Source organism: Rhinoraja longicauda, chromosome 38, assembly GCF_053455715.1.
Source record: "Rhinoraja longicauda isolate Sanriku21f chromosome 38, sRhiLon1.1, whole genome shotgun sequence".
Classification (NCBI taxonomy): domain Eukaryota; kingdom Metazoa; phylum Chordata; class Chondrichthyes; order Rajiformes; family Arhynchobatidae; genus Rhinoraja; species Rhinoraja longicauda.
The window spans coordinates 5776676-5798389 of record NC_135990.1 but is presented as its reverse complement, the minus strand read 5'-3'; the positions used below and the strand labels follow the sequence as shown (position 1 = coordinate 5798389).

The window sequence follows — 21714 nt, the reverse complement described above, 5'->3', positions numbered from 1 at the left end:
AAGAATTTGTTGCCAACTTGTTGTTAGCCATCATTGTGAGTGCTTGTATGAAACGCTATGTCCTAAAAACAACACCCATGCCGGAGAAAGGAATTTGTGTTGTAAAGCCGGAGATGAATTTAGCGGTATCTCTAGTTCAAACGAGAAGAATGCCAGGAATAATTTATTACACAATCATTCTGAGGCTCTGATTTCTGAGGTAAGTTAATACTCCATCGCACGAAACCAGATGCCAAATGAAGAATGAATCCTGGTGCAGGATAGCTCAATCTGAATTAGTAACAATTCCTTACCCTCCACAGATGCTGCTTGACCTGCTGAGTTTCTTCAGCAAAATTGTTTTTTTGCTCAACATGGCAACATCAGGAACTGCTTCTTCTCCTCTGTTATCAGGTATCTGAACTATCCTCCCATGAGCTAGGGTGCCGTCTGATTCTCCTTGACCTCATTGCCGACATTGGACTTTGCCTCTGGACCTGTTATGCTAAGAGCTGAGAACTACATTCTACACTCTGTATCTTTCCCTTCGCTCTACCTCAGTTTAGTTTAGTTTGGAGATACAGCGTGGAATCAGGTGCTTCGGCCCATTGAGTCTGTGCCGACCAGCCATCACTCATACATTAGTTCTATCCTACACACTAGGGACAGTTTACAGAAGCCAATTAACCTGCAAACATGCATGTCTTTGGAATGTGGGAGGAAAGTGGAGCACCCGGAGAAAACCCTCACGGTCACAGGGAGAACGTACAAACTCTGTGCAGACACACCCGTAGTGTGGATCGAACCCGGAGTGTCTGGCGCAGTTGCTTGATTGTATTTATGTGCAGTATTATCTAATTTGACTGGATAGCATGGAAAACAAAGCTTTTCACTTGACAATAATAAACCTAAACCATCGCAAAACAACTTGCAGTATTTTGTGTAAGTCAAAAGAGAACGTTCTCTCCCAAATATTGTTCGTTCAACATTCCTTTTGCTCACTGACATACATTTTGTCATTTCTGGTCAGGGTTTGAAAATTCCCCTCATTGTTCACAAATTCATCCTGGCTCTCACTTTGTCCTGTCTCTGTAACTTTCCCTCCCATAACCCTGCAAGGTGTCTGTGCCACAATTACCCTGATGAGCCAAAACATTATGACTACCTGCCTTGAAGACTACCTGCCTTGACTACCTGCCTTGACTACCTGCCTAATATGCCTTCATTGCCCTCGCGCATCGATGAGCCTTGGGCGCCCAACATCCTGTCTGTCGCCGGTTTGTGATTTGTTCCTCCTCGGACCAGTGTCGGTAGGTACTCACCACTGCTGACCGGGAGCACCCCACAAGCCTTGCCGTTTCAGAGATGCTCTGACCCAGTCAACTGGCTACAACAATTTGGCCCTTGTCAAAGTCGCTCAGGTCTTTACTCCTGCCCATTTCTCCTGCATCCAACACATCAACTTCAAGAACTGACTGTTCACTTGCTGCCTAATATATCCCGCCCCTTGACAGGTGCCATTGTAACAAGATAAGCAATGTTTTTCGCTTCACCTGTCAGTGGTCATAATGTTTTGGCTGATCGGTGTATGTTCTATTGTTCAATGCGGATGTTATCTCTCTACTTTTGGCCACAGTTCCTTCAGCAACCAAGGCCCTAAACTCTGGATTTTCTTCCCGAAATCTCTTTATCATCCTCCTGAACTTCATGACCAAACCAATGGCCATCTACCCAATGGCTCCTTGTCAAACTGAATTTGACAACACTCCCGTGAAGCACTCTGGAATATTGTGTCTAGGTCAAAAGGCACAGAGTAAATGAAGTGTGCAGGAAGGAACTGCAGGTGCCGGTTTACACCGAAGATAAGACTCAAAATGCTGGAGTAACTCAGCGGGACAGGCAGCATCTCTGGAGAGAAGGAATGGGTGACGATTCTGGTCGAGACCCTTCTTCAGACTGAGAGACAGGGGAGAAGGAAACGAGAGATATGGAAGGTTAAGGTGTGAAAATGAGACATCAAAGGGGAAGTGAGAGGTTCAAGAAAAATGTTAGCAAGATCATTGTTAGCAAGGGGGACATGATAACAAGGCATTCAAAGCAAAATTTAAATATAATTAAAAATCATATAATTTATTAAAGTATTTAAGTATTATATATAAGTATTTTTTATATGTGTAAAAATTACATAATTAAAAATATAAATGGAAGTTGTTTCTGCCTGTTAGCTACACAGTTGGATTGCTAATCAGCCAGGAATATCTTTGGAACTAACTCTGCCTGCAGAATTATGTTGCATTAAAAACAAAACGTTCAACTTTTGTCACATTTTGCTGTTTCCATTAAAAAAATATTAGAGGGGGAGAGGCCGGTAGAGAGGGTTGTTTGTTTGGTTGGGAAGGTTGGAAGCGGTGGGTCATGAGATGAAGCCTCCAGGAATATGTTCAGTCAGTGTTGGCAACCACACTACACAAAGCTGATTTAACAACCCAAACGCCAGAAGCCAGCTTGCGGCTGGCCAACTCCAGGAATTCAGATTCAAAGAATAAATAGAACAACAAAGAGCTGGTGTAGAGATACTCTGCAGTTAAACTGGCCTGTCGCTGTGCTGGGACATTCAACTCTCAGAGCTCTGTTGCGCAAAAAAATCTCTGGATGCTTTCAAGAGAGAGCTAGATAGAGCTCTTAATGATAGCGGAGTCAGGGGGTATGGGGAGAAGGCAGGAGCGGGGTACTGATTGTGGACAATCAGCCATGATCACATTGCATGGTGGTGCTGGCTCGAAGGGCCGAATGGCCTCCTCCTGCACCTATTGTCTATTTGTGCCACCCAAGGGAGCAAATGAAGCTTGAGTTTAATTCACTATCTTCAGTCAGAGGGTGGTGAATCTGTGGGATTCTTTGCCACAGAAGGCCGTGGGGGCCAAGCCAGTGAATATTTTTAAGCCAGAGACAGATAGATTCTTGATCAGTACGGGTGTCAGGGGTTATGGGGAGAAGGCAGGAACGGGGTACTGATTGAGAATGATCAGCCATAATCATATTGAATGATGGTATTTATTCACAAAATGTTGGAGTAACTCAGCAGGTCAGGCAGCATCTCGGGAGAGAAGGAATGGGTGACATTTCGGGTCGAGACCCTTCTTCAGTCTGAAGATGGGTCTCGACCCGAAACGTCACCCATTCCTTCTCTCCCGAGATGCTGCCTGACCTGCTGAGTTACGGGTCTCGACCCGAAAATTCACCCATTCCTTCTCTCCCGAGATGCTGCCTGACCTGCTGAGTTACTCCAGCATTTTGTGAATAAATACCTTCGATTTGTACCAGCATCTGCAGTTATTTTCTTATATTGAATGGCGGTGCTGGCTCGTAGGGCCGAATGGCCTATTGTCTATAAAAAAGGTTCAGATATGGGTCAAATGCGAGCAAATGGGACGAGCTTAGATGGGCATCTTGGTGGGCACGGACTGGAGCACCCGTAGAAAAACAAACGCGGTCACGGGGAGAACATACAAACTCCATACATGCAGCACCGGTTGCCAGGGTCGAACCAGGGCCTCTGGCGCTGTGAGGCAGCAACTCTACCGCTGCGCCACCCTGCCTCCCTCAATGTAATAGCACAATGCATCCTCACCAGATTCTCGTTTTCCTCCCAACTCCCAGTAGTTGATTGTAGACACAATTCCACAAAGGAACCACCTTTCCATGAAACAAGATGACTTCTGTAGAATTATTTTTCATGATCTCACGAGAGCTATCAAGTGCTCCCTCAAGGCATGGGCATGAGCGATGGGTAGTCAGGATGTATCCTCTGGACTCCTTGACACCCAAGGGTATACCCACTCAAGATAGACACAAACAGCTGGAGTAACTCAGTGGGACAGGCAGCATCTCTTGAGGGAAGGAATCCACTTCCTGAAGTCCTGAAGTCTTCAGGAAGTGGATTCTTGAAGTCCACTTCAAGAATGGACTTGAAGTCTTTCTAAATGAAGTCTTTCTAAATGAAGGTATTGGAAGTATGATTCAAAGGAACGGAAGCTGGCACATTTTGATTCTTTCTATATTCTGCAATATCTCTGGCTGATCCTTGCTGAGTAATTAGATTTAATCATTTTAATCAGGTACCTTATGGTAATATTAGCTGAGATGTAGTGGAGAAATGTTCTGTGTAACCACTGATAATTCTCTGTGCAATAGTGAGCAATTTAAGGATTCTGATGCAAATGAGAATGTCAGCGATGGGCGGTCACGGTGGCGCAGCGGTAGAGTTGCTGCCTCACAGCGCCCGAGATGCGGGTTCGATCCTGACTGTGGGCGCTGTCTGTAAGGAGTTTGCATGTTCTCCCAGTTGGGTTTCCTCCCGCACTCCAAAGACGCACCGGTATCTGAGTGTAAGAGCGTGCTGGTGTACGGGTTGATCACTGGTTGGCACGGGCTCGGTTGGCCGAAGGGCATGTTTCCACGCTGTATTTCTAAAGTCTTAAAGTCTAAAGTTTCAAAATTGGAGACTGGTAGATGGAATGGAGGCATATGGATCACATACAGACAGAGGGGATTAGTTTACCTTGGCATCTTGTTTGGCACGGACATGGTGGACTGAAGGGCCTGTTCCTTCGCTGAGCTGTTTTCTGTTCTATGCAATCCTGGGACATTGACAGATTGCTGGAACTATTGATGGACGCAGATCAAAGGTGGGCACTGAATTTGAGCTACAGATCAGCTTTGATGTAACAAATTGGAGCAACTGGAGAAAAAGACTATGTAGCTACAGCATCTCCTGTTCTTTAATTCAATGCCAGGTCCTGATGATAAAGTAGCTAAAGTTGGTGATCTGGAGACGCTCAGATGATGATTGGAATACTTGGCTTCCTCTTCAAAGGATTGGAAAGAGAGAATTTTGTTTCGCTAAACAGACATTGGCTTTTTACTTTGTAGGAACATGGACGAGTAACAGTATCTTCAAACAGCCAAAGGAAGTTGAAGTTCCCTCTCCGTTACTAAACATTTCTTGGCCTGTGTCACCTTCTGCTCTCCAGTCCATCTGTCTTTAGTTTACAGCATAGAAACAGCATAGATACATACTGTGATGTCTTGAGAGGTCAGGAGCTTTTCTCTTGAAGATTGGGAGGTGCGGGTGCCGGAAATGAAGACAGAAAAGTTCTTGTTTTCAAACTTAAATTCCATGTATTTAGTCTTTTCCAAAAACAGGTAAACGTAATTGTTTGCAGACAGGTACACAAAACCAAAACAGGTAGTTAAATCACAACTGTAGCTTGCTGCCTTCTTACAAAATACAACTCAAACACTGCTTCTCTCCCCGTCTGCTCCAGTCGTTGTCTCTCTTTTTAAATACACTACTTCCCTTCCCTTTTAGCCCTCTCACTGAGGCAATCAGCTCATCTGGTTCAGCTGGGCAGCAATCAGTGACAGCAGCAATCAGTGTCAGCAGCAATCAGTGTCAGCAGCAATCAGTGTCAGCAGCAATCAGTGTCAGCAGCAATCAGTGTCAGCAGCAATCAGTGTCAGCAGCAATCAGTGCCAGCAGCAATCAGTGCCAGCAGCAATCAGTGCCAGCAGCAATCAGTGCCAGCAGCAATCAGTGCCAGCAGCAATCAGTGTCAGCAGCAATCAGTGTCAGCAGCAATCAGTGTCAGCAGCAATCAGTGTCAGCAGCAATCAGTGTCAGCAGCAATCAGTGTCAGCAGCAATCAGTGTCAGCAGCAATCAGTGTCAGCAGCAATCAGTGTCAGCAGCAATCAGTGTCAGCAGCAATCAGTGTCAGCAGGACAGGCAGCCCTGCTGACTATGGGTTTTGTAGTCTTTTGCTGGCAGCTATGATGGTTTATAGTCCTTGTTGCATCCACCGGGAGGAAATGTATCTTCCCTCTATGACTCTACCTCTCATGATATCACACAGCATAGAAAGAGGCCCTTCAGCCCACTGGGTCCACACCGACCATTGATCAACTATTCACACTAGTTCTATGTTATCCTACTTTCGCGGCCACTCTTGACACATTAGGGGGCAATTTTACAGGGGGCCAATTAACCTAGAAACCCGCACGTCTTTTGAGATGTGGGAGGAAACTGGAGCACCTGGAGGAAACCCACGCGGTCACTGGGAGAACGTGCAAACTCCACACAGACAGCATCTGAGGTCAGGATCGAACCCAGGTCTCTGGGGCAGTGAGGCAGTGGCTCTACCAGCAAATTCATGGTTAAGGCACCTCCTTTACTACTGTGTGCTTACACACTGTTTTTGCATTGAGAGGCCTGAGAGGAAGAGGGAAACATAGAAACGTAGAAACTAGGTACAGGAGTAGGCCATTCGGCCCTTCGAGCCAGCACTGCCTTTCAATATGATCGTGGCTGATCATCAAAAATCAGTACCCCGTTCCTGCTTTCTCCCCATATCCCTTGATTCCGTTAGCCCCAAGAGCTCTATCTAACTCTCTCTTGAAAACATCCAGTGAATTGACCTCCACTGCCTTCTGTGACAGAGAATTCCACAGATTCACAACTCTCTGAAAACGTTTTTCCACATCTCTATCCTAAATGGCGTACCCCTCATTCTTAATTCTTAGGGGGAGAGAGAGAGAGTGAGAGAGATAGTGGAAACTGAAGTTTAAATAATGTTGAAGTTAATCATGCTCAATTGGATACTGTTTGCTTAATCGGCGTCTAAATTCAGTTGAATTGCATTTTTGCAATGGCCCTTCAGAAGAAGGGTCTGAAGAAGGGTCTCGGCCCGAAACGTCACCGATTCCTTTTCTCCAAAGATGCTGTCTGACCCGTTGAGTTACTCCAGTATTTTGTGTCTATCTCCTATTTTCCTCTGGTCTTGTATCATAGGTTCCAGATCAAAACAAGAGGAGTTGAGTATAGGAGCAAAGAGGTCCTTCTGCAGTTGTACAGGGCCCTAGTGAGACCACACCTGGAGCACTGTGTGCAGTTTTGGTCTCCAAATTTGAGGAAGGATATTCTTGCTATTGAGGGCTTGCAGCGTAGGTTTACTAGGTTAATTCCCGGAATGGCGGGACTATCATATGTTGAAAGACTGGAGCGACTAGGCTTGTATACACTGGAATTTAGAAGGATGAGAGGAGATCTTATCGAAACTTATAAGATTATTAAGGGGTTGGACACGTTAGAGGCAGGAAACATGTTCCCAATGTTGGGGGAGTCCAGAACAAGGGGCTACAATTTAAGAATAAGGGGTAGGCCATTTAGAACTGAGATGAGGAAAAACTTTTTCAGTCAGAGAGTTGTGAATCTGTGGAATTCTCTGCCTCAGAAGGCAGTGGAGGCCAATTCTCTGAATACATTCAAGAGAGAGCTGGATAGAGCTCTTAAGGATAGCGAAGTCAGGGGGTATGGGGAGAAGGCAGGAACGGGGTACTGATTGAGAATGATCAGCCATGATCACATTGAATGGCGGTGTTTGCTCGAAGGGCCGAATGGCCTCCTCCTGCACCCATTGTCTATTGTCGAAAACATGATGAAAAGTTGAGCTCAATTACCGTTCCTTGCCTTTCCCTCTTGCCTCTCACTCCAGGTTCACCCGGACGCCCAGGAGATCAAGGAATCGTGGGGCCGGTGGGTGCACCGGGAGCTCCTGGCCCACAGGGTCCCAGGGGCCACATGGGTCCAATGGGCCCCACCGCTGATCTGCTCTCCGTAAAGCGCGGGAGGCGAGGTCCAGTGGTGAGTGTTGCATCGCCTCACGACAAAGGGTGCTAATCTCGGCCGTGGGTTCAAAACTAACACTAGGACGTCTCGACCCGAAACGTCACCCATTCCTTCTCTCCTGAGATGCTGCCTGACCTGCTGAGTTACTGCAGCATTGCGATTTGTACCAGCATTTTCTTACACTACCTGTTGCTCCACTGCGGTTTCTCCTCAAGGTATGTCCACTTTGAAGAAGTTCTCCTCCTCTCTTCGACGAGAGTTTAGCAACATGCTCTCTCGCTGCTCCCCCTCTGTGATTTCTCCTGCGACCACATTTTGACCCAGACGCTACCACAGCCACATCTTTTTAAAAATCCATCGGTCTGAAGAAGGGTCTCGACCCGAAACATCACCCATTCCTTCTCTCCTGAGATGGTTACAGATGCAAAGTACTTATTTAACTTCCCCGTCCTTTCCTCATTATTTGGCGTCATCTACTTTAATACGTTTAATGGAGACACAGTTCCCTTACTGCTCATCCTGAATATTTTCCGAAAAAGCTTTTGTATTTAGTTTTGATATTGCTTACAAGCTTATCTCCTTTTTCTATTTCGGATCTCTATTTTGATTACTTGCCTTTCAAACTCCCTCAGTCTTTTGGATATTCACTCTAACTTCCATTGAAGCGTATCTTCTAGTTTAATAGCCTCTCAGTCTCTTGTTTGTTGAACACAGCTGAGTGTCAGAGGAATGTCTGAAGAAGGGTCTTGACCCGAAACGTCACCAATTCATTCTCTCCTGAGATGCTGCCTGACCTGCTGAGTTACTCCAGCATTTTGTGAATAAATACCTTCGATTTGTACCAGCATCTGCAGTTATTTTCTTACACTTGGACTTGCAGCACAACTTTCACAATGGAGATACTGAACCTAATTCACCAAGTTAATTCCCAGTTAGGGATAGAGTTAAGGTTATGATGAAAGAATGGGTAGACTGAGTTTGTACTCACTGGCATTTGGAAGGATGAGAGGGGATCTTATGGAAACATGTAAAATTCTTAAGGGATTGGACAGGCTAGATGCAGGAACGATGTTCCCCATGTTGGGGGAGTCCTGAACCAGGGGTCACAGTTTAAGAATAAGGGGAAGGCCATTTGGGACTGAGATGAGGAAAAACTTTTTCACCCAGAAAGTTGTGAATCTGTGGAATTCTCCGCCACAGAAGGCAGTGGAGGCCAATTCACTGGATGTTTTCAAGAGAGAGTTAGATTTAGCTCTTAGGGCTAACGGAATCAAGGGATATGGGGAGAAAGCAGGAATGGGGTACTGATTCTGGATGATCAACCATGATTATATTGAATGGCAGTGCTGGCTTGAAGGGCCGAATGGCCTACTCCTGCACCTATTTATTATGTTTCTATGTTTCTAGAAGTGAAGATTTTGCTTTACATATCAATTGAAGGACCACTTTTGGATTATTCAGTGCAGTTTCCAAAAGCATTTTTATTTTCCACCATGATTAGCTGCCCTCCAGAGAAAGTGACTGCCAAACTTGGGACCTTAGGTGCCAGGGCTGCTGAAAAGGCCCATTTCTGTGTTCTACAAATCTATTACTCCAGTGGAATAAAGAAACAGAACATTCTGGAATTGCCTCCATGTTTAGCAGCTGCAGCTTGGGGAAGGACAAATTGAAACTGCTGATGGAAGCCGCCATCTTGAAAGACCCCCCCAGCATAACGCAATGGAGAGACAGGGTAAAAAGTGTCGTAGAAACATAGAAAATAGGTGCAGGAGTAGGCCATTCGGCCCTTCGAGCCTGCACCGCCATTCAATATGATCATGGCTGATCATCCAGCTCAGTAACCTGTACCTGCCTTCTCTCCATACTCCCTGATCCCTTTAGCCACAAGGGCCACATCTAACTCCCTCTTAAATATAGCCAATGAACTGGCCTCAACTACCTTCTGTGGCAGAGAATTCCACAGACTCACCACTCTGTGTCTTTATCATGGAGAAAATCACAGCAAAAATACAGTTGAAAACAGACAAGTTTGTTAAAAGATGGTCACCATTAATACAGGCGATGCCAGAACTCTAGTCACCTTTCACATTTTTTTTCTTATCTTATTTATTTATTTATTTATTACTTATTCGTATTTATTTTTGCTTATATTACACCTGTTCATCGTTGGGTTAATACCACAGTTACAGTAGCTAATTCATAGGTGGAATGAGAGGTATATGATGAATGATACCCTTGTTTAGGTATTTGTGAATTATTATTACCAATGAGGAAGTGGTTATTTACCATGTTCATAACAGATATGAAAAGAAGAGAATATACGTGAAGACAGGTGTAACCGAATATGTATCTCCTTCATGTTGTATGTATTCTGTACTGTGTGTGTTGAATAAATTTAAAAATTGAGTAAGAAAGACTGCTCCATCCACGGTCACACATTGACCTGGGGGGTCCTTACATCCTGGAGTGAAACCTCTTTGCATCGTGGAGCACACATCATGGGCACAGGCCCTTCGGCCCATCGCCATTCAATATGATCATGGTTGATCATCCAGAATCAGTACCCCATTCCTGCTTTCTCCTGCTATCAATAGACAAAAGACAATAGGTGCAGGAGTAGGCCATTCAGCCCTTCGAGCCAGCACCGCCATTCAATGCGATCATGGCTGATCACTCTCAATCAGTACCCCGTTCCTGCCTTCTCCCCATACCCCCTCACTCCGCTATCCTTAAGAGCTCTATCCAGCTCGCTCTTGAAAGCATCCAACGAACTGGCCTCCACTGCCTTCTGAGGCAGAGAATTCCACACCTTCACCACTCTCTGACTGATTCCGTTAGCCCCAAGAGTTACATCTAACTCTCCCTTGAATACATCCAGTGAATTGGCCTCCACTGCCTTCTGTGGCAGAGAATTCCACAGATTCACAACTCTCTGGGCAAAAAAGTTTTTTCCTCATCTCAGTCCTAAATGGCCTGCCCCTTATTCTTAAACTAGAACTGTTCACACTAGTTCTGTGTTATCCCACTTTCTCATCCACTCCCTACACTCCAGGGGAAGGTTACAGACTCCGATTGAATTGCAAGTCCGCACGTCTTTGGGGTCTGCAAGGAAACCGGAGCCCATGAAGGTCACAGGGAGAACGTGCAAACTCCACACAGGCAGCACCGGGGGTCAGGATCGAACCCGGGTCTCTGGCGCTGTGAAGCTGCAGATGGCACCACAATGCCACGCCTGTTCTGCATGCCAGGTGTACCATACACTATTGCAGAAGATAGACACAAAACGCTGGAGTAACTCAGCGGGACGGGCAGCATCTCTGGAGAGAAGGAACGGGCGACGTTTAAGAATAAGAGCAAGGGGCCACAGTTTACCAATAAGGGGTAGGCCATTTAGAACTGAGATGAGGAAAAACTTTTTCAGTCAGAGAGTCGTGAATCTGTGGAATTCTCTGCCTCAGAAGGCAGTGGAGGCCAATTCTCTGAATGCATTCAAGAGAGAGCTAGATAGAGCTCTTAAGGATAGTGGAGTCAGGGGGTATGGGGAGAAGGCAGGAACGGGGTACTGATTGAGAATGATCAGCCATGATCACATTGAATGGCGGTGCTAGCTTGAAGGGCCGAATGGCCTCCTCCTGCACCTATTGTCTATTGTCTATTGTCGTTTCGGGACTTGACCTTACTTCAGACTGAGAGTTAGGGGAGGGGGAGGCACCAAGTTATGGATGGGTAAGGTGTGAAAACAAGATATCAAAGGGGAAGTAGTTCAAGGGACACGTGGAATAGATCTGGATAACACGTGTGGATTGAAAGCGGCCTCGATGCTCCGCTGTTCTCTGTGGACATGGTGAATTTTTCAGACATTCTTTGCTATTGCCCTCCACTCCACAATCCTGCCACAGGTGCCTGAAACTCTGCAGAGTGAGCTAGAACTACAACTCCTACATTCACCTGTGAGCCAGCTCCTGACAAGATGCCTTTGCAGAAATGCCCCTGGCTGGGTCTCTATTCCATGGAGCGTAGGAGGACGAGGGGTGATCTTATAGAGGTGTACAAAATCATGAGAGGAACAGATCGGGTAGACGCACAGAGTCTTTTACCCAGAGTAGGTGAATCGAGGACCAGAGGACATAGGTTCAAGGTGAAGGGGAAAAGATTTAATAGGAATCCGAGGGGTAACTTTTTCACACAGAGGGTGGTGGATGTATGGAACGAGCTGCCAGAGGAGGTAGTTGAGGCTGGGACTATCCCATCGTTTAAGAAACAGTTGGACAGGTACATGGATAGGACAGGTTTGGAGGGATATGGACCAAGAGCAGACAAGTGGGACTAGGGTAGCTGGGACTTTGTTGGCCGATGTGGGCGAGTTGGGCCGAAGAGCCTGTTTCCACACTGTATCACTATGACTGTATGACTCTAAATGATTATTTTTTTTGCAGAACTTCTCACAATTGCAGAGGACTTGGTAAATGCCATTACTAACCAGGAAGCCACCTCATCCCTCCCCCCCCCCCCCCCCCCCCTCAACCCAGAGACCCCAGCAGTCCTTCCAGATGAGACAGAGGGTCACGTGCACCTCATTTTGCCTCAACTACTGCATCCGGTGTTTCCATCCTGTACATTTTTTTCCACTCGTGTTGTTGCCAGCTTGGTTTGGGAATAGCTCCATCCAAGACCGCAAGAAATTGCAGTGAATTATGGACGCAGGCCCAACCATCACTCAAACAAAATTCCTTCTCTCCAGAGATGCTACCTGACCCGCTGAGTTACTCCAGCATTTTATGTCCCTCTTCTATTGACTCCATTTACACCTCACACTGCCTCGGCAAGGCCAGCAGCATAATCAGGAAGAGTCAAACCCCGGCCACTCCCTCCTCTCCCCTCTCCCAACGGGCAAAAGGTATAGAAGTGTAAAAACACACACCTCCAGATTCAGGGACAGTTTCTTCCCAGCTGTTATCAGGCAACTGAACCATCCTACCACAACCAGAGAGCAGTCCTGAACTACTATCCACCTTATAAGTGACCCTCGGACTATCCTTGATCGGATCTTGCTGGCTTAACCTTGCACTAAACGTTATTCTCTTATCATGTATTTACACATTGTAAAATGGCTCGATTGTAATCATGTATTGTCTTTCTGCTGACTGGTTAGCTCGCAGCAAAAGCTTTTCACTGTACCTCGGTACACGTGACAATAAATTAAACTGAACTGAAATAAGCTACTCTGACCCCTGGGGAGATTTACACAGGCTTCCTTACCCATCAATGCAGTAACTTCCCATTGCCAGTTGTGCTCTCAGATGTAAATATTGTACGCTTTAAACATATCTATTTCCTTTCTAGGGTGTACCTGGGACTCCAGGGAAGAATGGAATGAAGGTACAGTAACAGTTAACTCCTCTCCTGAGCAACATTTTTGTTAAGAAACCTCTTTAGAGCCTGTTTCAAGATTTAGACTCTAGACTTTAGAGATGTAGCATGGAAACGGGACCTTCGGCCCACTGAGTCCACGCCGACCAGCAATCACTAGCACTATCCACACTAGTGGACAACTTACAATTTTGCCGAAGCCAATTATTAAGGGGTTGGACACGTTAGAGGCAGGAAACATGTTCCCAATGTTGGGGGAGTCCAGAACAAGGGGCCACAGTTTAAGAATAAGGGGTAGGCCATTTAGAACTGAGATGAGGAAAAACTTTTTCAGTCAGAGAGTTGTGAATCTGTGGAATTCTCTGCCTCAGAAGGCAGTGGAGGCCAATTCTCTGAATGCATTCAAGAGAGAGCTAGATAGAGCTCTTAAGGATAGCGGAGTCAGGGGGTATGGGGAGAAGGCAGGAACGGGGTACTGATTGAGAATGATCAGCCATGATCACATTGAATGGCGGTGCTGGCTCGAAGGGCCGAATGGCCTCCTCCTGCACCTATTGTCTAACCTACAAACATGCACATCTTTGGAGATATACAACAAGATATTCATCAAAATGCTGCCAAGTTGAATATGACAAACTATGTTACATACTCAATTAAACTGATTCATGATGGTTTGGAAACAACAAAGTGGCTTGCTTGGGTATTTGAGAGGGCTGAAAATAGGAGAAACAAGGAACTAGATGCTGGAATCTTGAGCAAAGGCCAAAGTGCTGGTGTAACCTCAGGCAGCATCTCTGGAGGACATGGATGAGCGACGTTTCAGAAGAAGAGGCCAAGTCAATGGATATTTTTAACGCAGAGGTAGATAGATTCTTGATTAGTACGGGTGTCAGGGGTTATGTGGAGAAGGCAGGAGAATGGGGTTAGGAGAGAGAGATAGATCAGCCATGATTGAATGGCGGAGGAGACTAATTCTGCTCCCGTCATTCATGAGCAGAAGACCTTATGTTTTTTTAAAATTTAGTTAGAACACGCAAATGCCGCTGTTGAAGGAGCATCTTCTATTCAGAATGGGTGATAAGGCACAGCCGGACGTGATTCTGTTCTCAAAGGCCATGAAACAAAACCTGGGAAAGATGACTTTGTTTGCCAATGGTTTAAGTGACAACCATTAACTTGTGAACCTTGCCGTTGCTTTATAGGGTGAGCGGGGATCGCCTGGCCCAAGGGGAATGCCGGTAAGAGAACCAAGTGTGCCTTGATGTAATGTGATTTTCAGTCAGAATCATTTTTCCTATGGTGGTCATATGAAAGGCTAGTGGGCATCGCCTTAAAATGAAGAGTGGCAACGTTTTAAGCGAACTCTTATCTAACCATCTCAAGTTTGGTATTTTCAATTGACGCACTCCTCAAAGAAACATAGAAAATAGGTGCAGGAGGAGTCCATTCGGCCCTTCGAGCCAGCACTGCCATTCAATGTGATCATGGCTGATCGTCCACAATCAATAACCCGTGCCTGCCTTCTCCCCATATCCCTTGATTCCACTAGCCCCTAGGGCTCTATCTACCTCTCTCTTAAATCCATCCAGTGATTCTCACTGCCATTCGTTTCTTATAGAAACGTATGCAATTTAAAGAACAATGGACAAGCTAGATGCAGGGAAATTGTTCCCAATGTTGGGGGAGTTAGGATCCAGGGGCCACACAGTCTAAGAATAAAGGGGAGGCCATTTAAAACTGAGGTGAGAAAAAACCTTTTCACCCAGAGAGTTGTGAATTTGTGGAATTCTCCGCCACAGAGGGCAGTGGAGGCCAATTCATTGGATGAATTTAAAAGAGAATTGGATGGAGCTTTAGGGACTAGTGGAATCAAAGGATATGGGGAGAACGCAGGCACGGGTTACTGATTGTGGATGATCAGCCATGATCACGGTGCTGGCTCGAAGGGACGAATGGCCTCCTCCTGCACCTGTTTTCTATGTTTCATATATGTGTGAAGAAGTGTTTCCTCACTTTGGGATGGAAGGAAGGGGAAGTATTGCGAGTCCGGCTGGGAATTAGAGAGCTGAGAGGAACATCCAGTGAAACAATTGTGTAGGAAGGAACTGCAGAGGCTGGTTTAAACAGAAGATAGACACAAAACGCTGGAGGAGTAACTCAGCGGGGCAGGCAGCATCTCTGGAGAGAAGGAAGAGGGTGACATTCAGGTCGAGACCCTTCTTCAGACTTCAGACTCCAGTCTGAAGAAGGGTCTCGACCCGAAATATCACCTTTTCCTTTTCTCCAGAGATGCTGGCTGACCCGCTGAGTTACTCCAGCTTTTTGTGTCTGTATCCGGTGAAACAAACTGACGTAGACACAAAATACTGGAGTAACTCAGCCGGTCAGGCAGCATCTCGGGAGAGAAGGAATGGGTGACGTTTCGGGCCGAGACCCTTCTTCAGACTGATGTCAGGGGAGGTGGCGGGACAAAGATAGGATGTCGTCGGAGACAGGAAGTGTAACGGACCGCAGGTAGACCCAAATGCAGCACACGGAACCAAGGAAATAGTTTTAGAATGAGCTTTCTTTCTACCTGCTCGTGGACAGAAGACTGAGGCGTTCACCAGGGCGACGAAGAGCATGAAGGTCGGGAGCAGGCAGGTTCGGCAACGGGAAATCAGTCCAAAAGAGAACGCTGGAGAGTCTTGCATGAGGGCTAAGAACAATCTGGCAAAGAGTGTGTGTGTGTGTACAGGAAGGGTTTATATGCTGGCTTGATTGGTGATCTGGAGCAGGTGAGTGAACAGGTGAGGGGAGTTGGCTTAACGTGGTGGGCGTGGCTGGCAGGTGAGTGAACAGGACAGACTGTGACAGGAAGACTGGTAGGAGAACTGGGAAGGGGATAGAGGATAGAGAGGGAAAGCAGGGACTATCTGAAGTTAGAGAAGTCAATGGTCACACCGGTGGGGGTGTGAACATTGCAGGGAGCGAAGGTTTCAGGTAAGATATGATGTGTGGTTTGCGTTAATTGTTTCTGGGATGAAGGTAAATGCTCCATAGATTTCCAAAGAGGCTTGACAGACGAGAAAGATGGGCGTAACCATCAATGTCACGATAAATAGAAAGCCTTGGCTTCTCTAATCCTCTAGCACACGCCTTCTCCCACACCTCTAGCTACCAAGCATGGCAGCACTTGGAGATTGATCCAAATTATTTGCAACCTTGGTGTCGCGTTTCATAGTCAGATCAGTTGCAGGGCATGTCTCCACACCATCAGAGAGCGTACCCATCCCCACCTCCACAGCACTCAACTCTGCCTTGGCTCGCCAACTACAGAAACCCTCATCCGGTTTTGTTACCTCACTATAATAATGCATTTTATTTATATAGCGCTTTTCATATACTCAAAGACGCTTTACAGAGATTTTGAGAACATAGGGAAATTAATAAATAGATAAATAAGTAAATAAATAAACGAACAGAGAAAGGAGACAGAAGGTGAGGTGACCTTCAGTGGTTGAAGGCAGTACTGAACAGGTGAGACTTCAGCGATGTTTTGAATGTGGTGAGTGTGGAGGAGTCTCTAACGGTTTGGGGTAGTGAGTTCCATAGGGTGGGAGCAGCGATGGAGAAAGCCCTGTCCCCCCAGGATCTGAGTTTGGTCCGGATGTGGGGGGATAGGAGATTGGCAGCGGCAGAGCGGAGGGTGCAGGTGGGAGTGTGCCTGTGGAGGAGGTCGGTCAGGTAGGATAGGGCCAGGTTATGGAGGGCTTTGTATGTTATGAGGAGGATTTTGTACTGGATTCTCTGGGGGATGGGGAGCCAGTGGAGTTTATAAAGGACGGGGGTGATATGGTATGAGGATCGATCCACTATGAGGATCGATTCGTGGCTGGCATCCCATGGATTATTCTCCCTGTAAACTAAAACTCAAAGGATCTCGACCTGAAACGTCACAATCGAATCGAATCGAATCGAATCGAATCGAATCGAATCGAATCGAATCGAATTCAATAAATTTTATTAGCCGTTTGTGCACATACCAGGAATTTACCTTGGTGCTTTGCTCTCAAGTAACAACACGACATACAGTAAACAATTAAGAATAAATTCTTCTCTCCAGAGATGCTGCCTGACCCGCAGAGTTACTCCAGCAGTTTGTGTCCATCTTCGGTGTAAACCAGCATTTGCAGTTCCTTCCGACACAAAAACTCTGCTGACTGTGGTCTAATCACACCCTGGCCACTCCCTCTTCTCCCCTCTCCTATCAGGCAAAAGGTGCACCTCCAGAAACGCACACGTCCAGATTCAGGGACAGTTTATTCCCAGCTGTTATCAGGCAACTGAATCATCCTACCACAACCAGAGAGCAGTGCTGAACTACTATCTACCTAGATGGTGACCCTCAGACTATCCTTGATCGGACTTGGCTGGCTTTACCTTGCACTGAACGTTATTCCCTTATCATTTATCTATACATTGTAAATGACTCGATTGCAATCATGTATTGCCTTTCTGCTGACTGGATAACACGTCCAAAGACATGGCGGTTGATGGGTTACATGACCGTTCTTCGTTGCCCCCAGGTTTGAGTGAAACTGAGTGAAAGAATCCGGGGACAGTTTATGGAATTGCCGAGAAAATGGATCGGAGAAAAAGGTGTTGGAAAATGGGATTTGTTTGCGTGTGCTGACTGGAAATCGAAGCGCTCAATGGCCTTTTGTGTCAAAATGAATATCATTCGGGCAGCACAGAAGAGTTCCTGCCTTACAGTGCCAGAGACACGGGTTCAATCCTGACTACGGGTGCTGTTTGTACGGAGTTTGTACGTTCTCCCCGTGACCTGCGTGAGTTTTCTCTGAGATCTTCGGTTTCCTCGCACCCCCCAAAGACGTAGGTTAAGTTGCGTGGTAGAAATTGTAAAAAACATCCTCGTATGTAGGATAAGAAAATAACTGCAGATGCTGGTACAAATCAAAGGTATTTATTCACAAAATGCTGGAGTAACTCAGCAGGTCAGGCAGCATCTCAGGAGAGAAGGAATGGGTGACGTTTCGGGTCGAGACCCTTCTTCAGACTGATGTCAGGGGGGCGGGACAAAGGACGGATATAGGTGGAGACAGGAAGATAGAGGGAGATTTGCGAAGGAGGAGGGGAAGAGAGGGACAGAGGAACTATCTAAATCTAAAGGATGGTGTTAGTGTATGGGGACCACTGGTCACTGAAGGGCTGTTTCCGTACTGTATTTCTAAAAATAAAATCAAGGCATATGGAGATGAAAGTGGCACTCAGGATAAAAGATCCACCATTATGTTATTGAATAACAGAGCAGGCACTAGAGACCCAATGGCCTAATTTAACGTGTAAGAAGGAAATGCAGATGCTGGTTTAAACAGAAGATACAGAAAACGCTGGAGTAACTCAGCGGGACAGTTAGCATCTCTGGAGAGAAGGAATGGGTGACGTTTTGGGTCGAGACCCTTCTTCAGACTGATGATCAGACTTTGATCAGTCTGCAGAAGGGTCTTGACCCAAAACGTCACCCATTCTTTCTCTCCAGAGATGCTGCCTGTCCCGCTGAGTTATTCCAGCGCTTTGTGTATCTTTAACCGAACTACACTTCTTTTTTTTGAGGAATATAATTATTGAGACATTGATGGTTATGCTTAGCCGTGCTTGATGTTGTCCATCACGTATCTTTAGAAATATATGGAGCATTTATATTCATTCCATCTATTTCCCATAACATGGCTCCCAATACCAGGCAGAGAGGGCTGGAAGGCCTAAATCTGCTTCAATGTTTTTACCTTCTTCATTTGCATTTCCCAGTGTTGTATTTTGGTTGATGGTGTTTCAGTAGAGAGAGGGGAGTAGAAGGAGTGACCAGGGTGAGACTTGTAGGTTTACCTTTAGTTTAGAGTTTAGAGATACAGCGTGGAAACAGGCCCTTTCGGCCCACCGGGTCTGGGCCGACCAGCGATTACCCCGCACATTAACACTATCCTATTAACACGATCCTGTACCCACTAGGGACAATCTTTTTACATTTGCCAAGCCAATTTAGCGTCAAAGCTGTACGTCTTTGGAGTGTGGGAGGAAACCGAAGATCTCGGAGAAAACCCACGCAGAGAACATACAAACTCCGTACAGACAGCACCCGTAATCGGGATCGAACCCGGGTCCCGGGCGCTGCATTTGTTGTAAGGCAGCAACTCTACCGCTGCGCCACCGCTGCGCTAAGGTGTGCTGGAGGTGTTAGATTATCCCCATGCACAGAATTGCATGATTGTGCACTGTAGCTGGAAGACCTTTCTGCTCCCCCGACAAGACCGACACAAAGCAACAGCTGCTGCACCTGGAAATACTTTGTGCTCGTTCCAGTTTAATGCAACTTTGATGTTACACATCACAGATTGCTGACATGCACAAGTGCCTTTAACTTCAACACAAGAAGTCTAAGAAAGCATTAAGGTAAAACAACAACAGAAATGGAATTTGCAGCAGGTAGTGAAAAAAAAGGTCAGGTTTTTCAGTGTCTGAACTGTGTCTGTGCAAATGTGAGAGTAGGAAGGAACTGTAGATGAGGGTTTAAACCGAAGGTAGACACAAAAAGCTGGAGTAACTCAGCGGGACAGACGGCATCTGTGGAGAAAAGGATTAGTTGACGTTTCCCTGAGTCTCAGCCTGAAGAAGGATCTCTACATGAGAAGTCACCCATTCCTTCTCTCCAGAGGTGCTGCCTGACCCGCTGAGTTACTCCAGCATTTTGTGTTTATCTTCATGCAAATGTAACTACTGAATACAGACCGTGAGTATAAGGAAAACTGTTGTAGAGACGGCATTTTGGGTCAAAGATACCAGTCACAATGGAGACTCAATGAACTGCAGATGCTGGAATCTGAGCAAAATACAAAGTGCTGGAGGAACTCAGCGGGTCAGGCAGCATCTGGGGAGGAAGTGGACAGTAGAACTTTTGAGTTCTTTTTGACTTGTCTTTAGACGAGATGAGCGATGTTTCAGGTCAGGATCCTTCTTCGGACAGTAAGACGACGTTTCAGGTGGAGACCCTTCTTCGGGCTTGTGTTTTACAGGCAGACTGGAATCTGAATCAGAGTAGTTAGGATGGAGGAATCTTAAGCATTTCCTCATGACATTCATAATCCTAAAATGTCGCATTAACCCAATGTTGTCCAATACCATATATAACCATATAACCATATAACAATTACAGCACGGAAACAGGCCCGTTCGGCCCTACCAGTCCACGCCGACCACTTTCTCTGACCTAGTCTCATCTACCTGCTCTCAGACCATAACCCTCCAATCCCCTCCCATCCATATACCTATCCAATTTATTCTTAAATAATAAAATAGAGCCTGCCTCCACCACTTCCACCGGAAGCTCATTCCACACAGCCACCACCCTCTGAGTAAAGAAGTTACCCCTCATGTTACCCCTAAACTTTTGTCCCTTAATTCTGAAGTTATGTCCCCTTGTTGGAATCTTCTCCACTCTCAAAGGGAAAAGCCTACCCACGTCAACTCTGTCCGTCCCTCTTAAAATGTTAAAAACCTCTATCAAGTCCCCCCTCAACCTTCTACGCTCCAAAGAATAAAGACCCAACCTGTTCAACCTCTCTCTGTAGCTTAAGTGCTGAAACCCAGGCAACATTCTAGTAAATCTCCTCTGTACCCTCTCCATTTTGTCGACATCCTTCCTATAATTTGGCGACCAGAACTGCACACCATACTCCAGATTCGGCCTCACCAAAGAAACTGACCACGTATGGCCAAGTGGAAATGCAAATGAGGTCAACTGCATATCTGATTACTAGTGTAATGCCAACTTCAGTCTTTTCCAGTAAACTCTTTTATAATTGCCATTATTTCACTGGGAGTGGGAGAGATCTTGAGGCAAGCCCCAACAGAGGCAAGCCCCAATCTTCAAGACATTTTTCCAGTTCAATTAGTTGTTTATTGAAGTAGTTGTACACACAAGATGAACATACCAGGCTGTACTTATTTTGCATTCAAGTCATAGCTGGCTGCTTTGTTCTCCCTGTCTGCCCACAGCTCTCATTGCAGGTCTGGTAAGAACTGTATCTCTCCAAGCTCCCTGTGTCTAACTCCTCCCAGTCCTTGCATCCACAGATATACCACCTTGTAATGGCTCCTCCCACTCCGTTATGCCCATATATGTATTCATCTAACGACAGCCCCCTAAGTGACCAAAATAATATGGCAAGATATATCTAGACAAAATAATATAATATGCTCACACTGCCAGCGCAAACACAAATGGCTCCTACAACTAGATAAAAGAAATGAGCAAAACCCACCATTGCTGGAAATTAGTTTAGCTTAGTTTAGTTTAGAGATACTGCATGGCAAACACGTCCTTTGGCCCACCGAATCCGCGCCTCGCACAGCGATCCTCGCACACTAACACTATCCTACGCACACTAGGGACAATTTACAATTTTACCTAAGCCAATCAACCTACAAACCTGCACGTCTTTGGAGTGCGGGAGGAAACTGGAGCACCCAGAGAAAACCCACGCAGTCACGGGGGGAACGTACAAACTCCGTACTGACGCCACCCGTGGTCCGGATCGAACCCGGGTCTCTGGCGCTATGAGGCAGCAACTCTACCGCTGTGTCACCGTGCCCCCTGCGTATATGTGTAGATATAATTCA

The 21714-nt window shown here is 46.1% G+C and overlaps 1 protein-coding gene across 2 annotated transcripts in view; it reads left to right on the top strand.

Annotated features, from left to right (window-relative positions):
* The window catches only part of LOC144610809 (collagen and calcium-binding EGF domain-containing protein 1-like), a 134466-nt gene that overhangs the window by 109797 nt on the left and 2955 nt on the right, over positions 1-21714 (top strand). Inside the window, exons 8-10 of one of the 2 annotated variants that reach the window (XM_078429728.1) lie at positions 7532-7680; positions 13009-13044; positions 14238-14273. In XM_078429728.1, the coding sequence (XP_078285854.1) occupies positions 7532-7680; positions 13009-13044; positions 14238-14273 (221 nt within the window). The remainder of the gene's footprint in view (positions 1-7531; positions 7681-13008; positions 13045-14237; positions 14274-21714) is intronic. The other variant, XM_078429729.1, reaches the window with a different exon arrangement.